This window comes from Gavialis gangeticus, unplaced genomic scaffold (genome assembly GCF_001723915.1).
Source record: "Gavialis gangeticus isolate Ggan-Ray unplaced genomic scaffold, GavGan_comp1, whole genome shotgun sequence".
Taxonomy (NCBI): Eukaryota; Metazoa; Chordata; order Crocodylia; family Gavialidae; genus Gavialis; species Gavialis gangeticus.
This window is the reverse complement of record NW_017729016.1, coordinates 6,886,963-6,894,691: the sequence shown is the minus strand read 5'-3', so window position 1 is coordinate 6,894,691 and position 7,729 is coordinate 6,886,963. Positions and strand designations below refer to the sequence as shown.

General features: G+C 56.2%; 1 protein-coding gene across 1 annotated transcript in view; it reads right to left on the bottom strand.

Annotated features, from left to right (window-relative positions):
- Nucleotides 1–635: 635 nt before the first annotated feature.
- EARS2 (glutamyl-tRNA synthetase 2, mitochondrial) overlaps nt 636–7,729 on the bottom strand; it is a 7,504-nt gene continuing 410 nt past the window's right edge. Inside the window, exons 2-9 of the mRNA XM_019512795.1 lie at nt 7,025–7,180; nt 6,395–6,584; nt 5,435–5,907; nt 4,869–4,977; nt 3,974–4,127; nt 2,927–3,057; nt 1,977–2,112; nt 636–1,489 (exon numbers count right to left, since the gene is read on the bottom strand). Coding sequence (XP_019368340.1) covers nt 1,406–1,489; nt 1,977–2,112; nt 2,927–3,057; nt 3,974–4,127; nt 4,869–4,977; nt 5,435–5,907; nt 6,395–6,584; nt 7,025–7,180 — 1,433 coding nt within the window. The 3' untranslated portion in view covers nt 636–1,405. The remainder of the gene's footprint in view (nt 1,490–1,976; nt 2,113–2,926; nt 3,058–3,973; nt 4,128–4,868; nt 4,978–5,434; nt 5,908–6,394; nt 6,585–7,024; nt 7,181–7,729) is intronic.

Here is a 7,729-nt window from a genome sequence, read left to right as displayed (position 1 = left end):
CCCGCGGCGGCGGCAGGGCTCGAGCCCGCCCGCCGGGCAGTTCCCGTGTCGGGACGTGCCTCCCCCCCCACCCCGCTTTCAACGGCACCTGCGCCGCACTCAGCCGCTGCCGCGGGAGGGGAAGGACAAGGGGCAACCGGCTCGTTGCAGCAAGGGACGCTGAAGTTGGATATGAAGAGAAACTCTCACCGGGAGGGGAGCAGGTTCCCGGTGGAGGGGTTTACGCCCGGCTCGCAAAGCCGGGCATGGGATGATGGAGCTGGGGCAGGGGGGCGGACTCCCGAGCTCGCTGCCCACCCCGTCTGTTCTCAGACAGCAGCTCCCCTTCCCTGGCGCGGCAGGGAGAAGAGGGCTGCTCCCCCTAAAGCAGTTCATTCCCGAGCAGCCCCAGCTCTCACACGCACATGTTTAAACAGGATGGGTCGAGGGTCCACACAGGACCTCAAGTGGCACCGGTGCCTCTCCACTTCGCTTCAGCGGAGGCGGTGTCACAACCTCGCACCCGCCCCATGTCCAACCTGTTCTCTGGCTTCAGAGAAGCCTGTTTGGGAGGAAAGCCAAGCAAGTCTACGGCCAGCTCTGGCCACCACCCTGCACCCAATGCACTCAGAACATCGAGAGATGAGGAGGCCACAGTGAACTATGTAGAGACTTTATTTATAGGGAAGAGCTGCACGGGCGCATCACACTTAAACCTAAGGATGCAAGTGTGTGCTTTCCTCTGCAGCAGTACAGGAGGGAAGGGGGCAGGACTCCCTGCAAGGAAAAGACCCACCCGATACACTTTCACCTAAGAATGACAATAAGCTTTGCCCAAAGAGAAAAAAAAACTACCAGGGACTTGAGAAAAGGAACTGGGCACTGCTGGAGAGTGAGCTTTGGTGCTGGGCATTCATGCCCTCACGTCACCCACAAAGTAAGCAGAGTGGAAACCACAAGCTTCTCCTGCACCAGCTGCCACCGACATAGGTGTGCCAAGCCAGATGTGCATGGCTGAAAGGACAGTCTGCTCCCATGACACCTCTTCCCCAACGGTTGGTGGGAGCCACTTGGCCGTGACTGTGTTTGTTCCAAAACGCACCTCCCCTCTGATGAGCTCGGGGACATTTGGCGGCCGTCAGAAGTACACATTCAGCCTCTGCTGTCCCCGGCTGGATGGAAAAGCTTCACCGAGAAGAAGGTCTCATTATCCGCACCCAGACAGCAGCCAGCTCCTACAAGGTGTGCACACTGGGGTGGACCCTGCTGCCCTCGTGTCCAAGCTGCCACCTCAGAAGACGCACGTGGATCCGCAAGCAATTCAGCCAGTTTGTCCGGTGCACACCTAGGGCTACAAAGAACTTGCAGAGCCCTGAGCAGCCACTGCTGCCTGCCCGGAGGGGCCATTCCCTCTGGCAGCTTCTTGCTAGCTGGACAGCACCTTCCGTATCCGTCCACACACCTCTCGGGAGCCCAGGGAGACCATCATCTCTGCAATGCCTGGCCCTTGCTGAAAACACACAGAAGAGTCGCTGGGCTGGTGTTTCGCACAGGTACAAGCTGGTGCCTCGTGCCACACTGGAGACAGCCGAGTGACTAGCTGCCAGACTACTGCTAGAGTCAACACAACATTACTAGCAATAAAAGCAGAAGTTTCCCTTCTGGTTCCTGAAGAAAAATCCCCCTCATTAGTCCAAGATGAACTCCAGGGAGCTACACCTGGAAAGGAACCAGCTTTGTTTGTGGTGGCTGCCTAGGGCAGAGGAAGAACCAGGACACGCACAAACCTGGCGGCTGCCAACACCCGGGTACCTGAGCCAGCTGTGTTTCTAACCAGTGTCCTGACTGCCAAGAGATACTTTGGTAGTTCTCGCTTCTCTCTCACTTCCCTGTCACCTTCACGTCATCAGATTTAAAACCCCAATAGCAGCGTCCTCAGGACCCAGGGGTAGGAGCTGTTTGGGGATGGGAAGATCCCAGCCCCAGATAGCTTTTACCTGCTGTCCACTGAGGGCCAAGCGGAGGATTTTCATCATGGTGCTGTATTTGGTCCCCTTGAGCCTCTCCTGCAGGCCTTTCAAGTCTTGGCTCAAGCCATTGGTGGTGAGAGTGGTGGCTTGCCCTTCCATCAGCCTGAGGGAGAGAGGTCCCATCAGCCAGGGGACATGGGGTGTGGGCAGGAGTCTCCCCAAAGGGACTGTTGCATACAAGCCAAGTGCTGGGAGGGCTAGGATCTGAACAGGTAGTTACACAGGTCAATGCCAGGAGGGCTTGGCAGAGCAAGGGGAAGGAGGTCTTCACCCGCGGTAGCATATGGTGGTGCAGATCATGGCTGAAACGCAGTGGGATAAGCGCATATCAGAGACATAACATAAGGGAGCCAGCAGAGCAGCAGCTTCAGGGACCGTCCCCTGATGCCTGCACAGGAAGGATGGGGGAGCAGTGGGAGGAAACACCAGCGGCAAGAGGACAGGCCCCTTACAGGGACAGATCTCCAGAGGGGACAGGGCCTTGGACAAGCACAGGATTCATGCTGAAGCCTGTGGCTCATTACACTGGTATCCTGACCACATCATGGCCTTGCTGTTTGCCAGAATAGTCTGGCACCTACCTACACAAGCCTTCCTGGTTTCTCTACTGGAGATGCTACCATGGGTGACACGGGGCCGGGGGGCTGCAGGATAGCAGAACTAGGACCCCAAGGGCCTGTGGGGATGGTACGTTATCCCACTGCTGACGAGTCCTAGTCATGGGCTGGGTGCTGCAGAGGCACGGAACAGAGATGGTCCCTGCTCGCAGGTGTCAGAAATCTCTTTTGGTTAATGAGCACTTGCAGCTTCTCACAGCATGCTCACGACAACGTGGTTCAACGTGCATTTCTCTTCTCCCTACCCCGGCAATATCAGTGCAGTCACCAGGCAGCTACCCTGGGGAGGGAGCCACTTACCCGAGAACCAGCCTCCCTATCTCATCCACTTCTGCCGACAAGGCTTCCAGCTGCTCTCGAGGCACAGAGGGCCTCACCCACAAGTAGGAGTAGTTGGGCGACACCAGGCTCTTCAGGAGGCTTATGTGGCCCTGGAAGACAGAAAGGAGGCTGCTGTCAAGGAGAGGGAGAGAAAGCAAGCCTCTGCTTGTCCCTGGGTTTCACAGGCAGTGCCACAGTCTCCATACTGGTCACCTCACACTTGGTGTCCATGCAGGAAGCATGAAGCGCAGCGCAGGGTCTTATACCCATGCTGGGCTGGTGCAAAGGACGGTGCAAAGTACAGGGCAGGCTGACTCAGTCGGGCCCCTGGATGTGGCTCACCACATTCATTTGCTGGCTCAGTGGAGAGATAGAGGCAGGAAATCACATGAGCAACGCGTGATCACTGTCACAGCAAAACTTCGTGCCCCCAGCAGCCAGGACACCTCTGCCTCCGTGAAGGAGCTGGCATCATTTGAGAGAACATGCAGCAGCTCCCGAGCCCGGCAGAGCTGCCACAGGACACAAGTGGAGCAGGGGCCCCAACGAGCCACAGGGCTCACTGCTGTGTCAGCACCACCCCCGCACCAGCACTTGCTTTGCTGCTTCCTCTTCTAGCTGGGCTCTGGATTCAGGAACCTGCTGATTTACCCAGCTCCTTTCTCCAGTCAGTCCCAAACACACAGCCCTCCCCCATGCTGCCCAGCCAACAAAACCCAGAGATAAAGAAGTGCCCAGGGCGTGGGCCCTTCTGTTGAGCCCACCATCTGACACTTGTCAACCCAATGTGCTTATTCTGCAGGAGCACCAGGGACACTGGGCATATTCACACCTGCAGCTCAGGCACACACGGTCCCACCACGTTCTGGATACAAATGCTGGGGATGGCAACACCAGCCTTTCACCACTTGCAGCTGAATGGCAGCAAACCAGGAACTTTGGAGCGCAAGGCACAGCAGCCCAGCCAAGTCACAGAGCCCCTGCCCTCCCACCTGCCATTCCTCCCCCTACAGAGGCTTGTCATACTTTCCACAGCAGCAGGATACGCTCCACATAGTCCTTCTCTAGAACCTCTCTGTCCATGAGCTGTTCCCCATAAACCTGCTCCACCAGGGCCTGCAGCTCTCCCACCAGCTTGGGTCGTAGCCTCTCGTCCTCAATGCGCCGGACCAGGTGAGTCCTGTGGAGAAGACAGGACCCTTAGTTACGCTCAACTGACTGGCCACACTCACCCCACACTTGCAATAAAAACCATGGAATCACTTAGAATGTGGATGTGGCGGTGAGGAGAAACAAGAAACAGCAAAGCAGCACCCCAGGAGAAGCAGCCTTGGTGGGATGCGTGGTGCTTCAAAGAGAAACCCTTAAAAAGCTGTGGTTAACAAAGCAGATTTTCACCCAGAATTAAGTTCTCGTTCAGCGACAGCAATGCGGCCTCAAGGTCCTCAGGCCACACTCGCTGCTCTATCCAAACATCCAGCACGCGAACGCTACTGTGGTTTAGACTGATGCAATCTTGAACGGGTTGGTTTCAGGCCCCCTCAACGGGCAACCCATTCTCTGCCAAGTGAACCTCAGGGCCCTGTTACATCAGGGGAGTGTGGAGGGGGCATGTGTTAGTTTCATAGTTTATAGGGTCAGAAGGGACCTGAGCAGATCATCATGCCCGACCCCCTGCCCTGGACAGAAATGAATGCTGGGATCAAATGACCCCTTAAGCCTCCATGGGGTCTGACAGGCAGGATGCTGACAGGGGCTGCTGGAACCCTGTCTGAGCAGGGGAGAAGCGGGAAGCTCAGAGGACCACAGCAAGGCCACACCTGGAGAAGCGAGCTAAACAAAAAGGCAGGTGGAGTCCTTGGAGGTGGGGGAGAGCTGCAGAGAAACAAGGTTGTGGTTGTAATGGCACCGAGCTGCCCACCTGTTGAACTCCGGGAGCTTGTCCAGGTCCAGCAGGGCAGAGTGGGTTGTTATCCGGCCGATGTTGAACTCCGAAATCAAATCCCCCAGCGTCCTCCCCCCCTGGTTACCTGCAAAATGACCCAATAGGGGGGGTTATGTGCAAGGTGCCTCTGACAGAGAACGGGCATCACTGCTACTCATTGCTAGCCTCGAGCCAGGAACAGCGGTTGCCCTGCAGCCAGCAGCACATTGGAGGGAAATCATCTCAAGGGCCCACTGCTCTGTGCTGAGATGGCCAGGAACTTGGTCAGCTAGGCAGCAGACTCCATTTCAATAGCACCAAAACCCAGACCCCATCACCACTCTAATGCACCATCCATCCCCCCTAGAGGCGGCTTCAGAACAGGTAGCAGCAATTTACTTGCAAAAGTCCTTTCACGCTAGCTGATGAGATCCCCTGCCCTGACTTCCTCCAAACAGAGCTGGGAGTTCCGTAGCATTACTAGACCAGATCCTTTCCAGTCAAGTAACCAGCCCCTGAGGCAGCCCCCACTGCCCAGAGAAAGCCCACCCTGCACCTGGTACCTGTAAACCCAGAGCCGCAGGTGGTTATAATGTCCAGCAGCGCTTCTGGCAAGTAGCCATCTCGAGCAAAACGTTCCAGGAAGATGTCACCCTGCCGTTTGGACAGCTTGGTGCCATCTCTGTTCAGGAGCAGCGGGAGATGGGCAAACTGTGGGGGGTCCCAGCCAAAAGCTCTGTAGAGAAGGAGGTGCTTGGACGTCGAAGTCAGCCACTCTGTCCCACGCAGGACGTGGCTGATTTCCATGTGATGGTCATCCACCACGTTTGCCAGGTGGTAGGTGGGGAAGCCATCCCGCTTTAGGATCACCGGGTCCCCTTCAATGCTGGCCACTTCGTGGCTGGTCCACCCATAGACCAGGTCATTAAAGGGCTCTGCATCTCCCTCCAGTCGGAAGCGGATCACCCACTCGGAGCCTTGCGACAGCTTTTCAGCTACTTGTTTAGAGGTCAGGTGTCGGCACCTGTTGTCGTACCTGGAACAGGATGGCAGCAGTCTGAGTCAGTATACCGGGCAAGAGGCCCCTTTCCTCACGAGCCTCTTATGGATTTCTGCTCTAGCTTGGACCCCAAGATCTAACCTTGACTCTTTCAATCATTTGTTCTGCGGCTTTGGTCAAATCACTTTACCTCTGTATTTCTATCCCCTGATATACCAATGGAGGATAACACTTATCTACATCCCTGTCTTACGAAGGGTTGGGAAGCTGCATCACTCAACATCTGCACTGCTCTTTAGAGAAAGAGCACAGCACGTAAACAGCAACAGTTGCCATTCAGGCTGGGGACCTGGACTTCCTCTTCAATAATGAGATGCACTGGGAGCTAAAATCCAAGTGACTGCGATGTTAGTGACCTTGAGTTTGGCATTTGGAGTCACAAACTGCCAGACTTCATTATTAGTTCTGCAAATACACAGCCTAGGAGACAAGCACCCACCAGGTCACGGCGAAAGCTCCCTACCGTGGCACCTGCCGACTGCGCAGCGCTTCCTTTTTCAGCAGCTCCAGGCGCTGAGGAGTGCAAAAGCAGCGGTAAGCTGCACCCTTCTCCACAAGGACATCACAGGCTTTCGCGTACAGCTCAAGCCTGCATGACTGCTGGTAGGGCCCAGCGGGGCCACCTCGGCGCGGGCTCTCATCAGGCGGGATACCTGGAACGCCAGAAGAAACAGGATTTAACAAGTAAAATCTGGAACGCAAAAGTATTAAATGGGTGCAGAGAGCCACAGCTCTCCGGCAGCAAATAACTGTCCACTCCCAGCACGGGAATCCACCTGCAGATCTACAGCGCGATCGAGTGCATTACAGCATCGCCTCTTTCAGATCTGCCATTCCCAGCAGCCGAGATGGGTGCGCGCTTACAGGCGCTTTAGCAGACCTGATGCATCTCTGCTCGCCAAGTGCAGCGCACGGAGGTGGCCACAAGACGCTCTCACCTTTCTTAGTCCATCACAGTAATGACCTTCCACTAAATACCATGAAGACTTCAGAACTTGTCATTTTATCAACCCTCAGGCTTTTACATGACGGCAAGAGCACTCTTTGCGACACGTCTTGGCAGGCAAGCGAAAAGCACAGAGCTGGAAGTTACCTGCCCACTCCAGCATGTCTTCGATACCTTCCGCAGCCCCAGGCACCACTCGGCTCTGATCCGTATCCTCCAGCCTCAAGATAAAGCTCCCTCCATGTTTTTTGGCAAAAATATAGTTGTATAAAGCTGTGCGGAGGCCGCCCAAGTGCAGAAAGCCTGGGGTGTGGGGCAGAAAGCAGAGGAATTGGGAGAAATTGTATACCACGCACCAAGAGGAAGCTGGACATGCACCTGGCCGGATGGTCGGCCCCCCACGCTCTTCCCTGCCCACGGCAGGGGGTCAGACTCGGTGACCTGCTGAGATCCCTTCTGACCCCAACAACTATGAATAAAAGACCTTTAAATGGGAGCTCTGATGGCCATGCTACCAGTGCAGGGACTTAAAAGCATCAGCTGCTTGCCCTCGGTCACCCCTGGGAGTGGCGAGGAACCAGCTTGTCCTGCAGCCCTTTGAGTGCTGCCTGCACCAAGGCGCTGGAGGCCTCTACGCTGGTTTCCGCCGCGCTACCCTGCCACAGGGCCAGGCCTGGGTTCAGCTCAAAGCCGTACGGGAGGAAGCCGCCTTTGACAGTCTCCCAGACGGACAAAGCCAGTTGCCGTCCTCCTTTCCGAGAGGCACAAGCCCCACAGGAGCGGCGGTCTCAGACCCGGATCCCTGCCCCAGGAACTGCCCCGCACCCCAGGGAGCTCCTGCTTCTCTTCAGG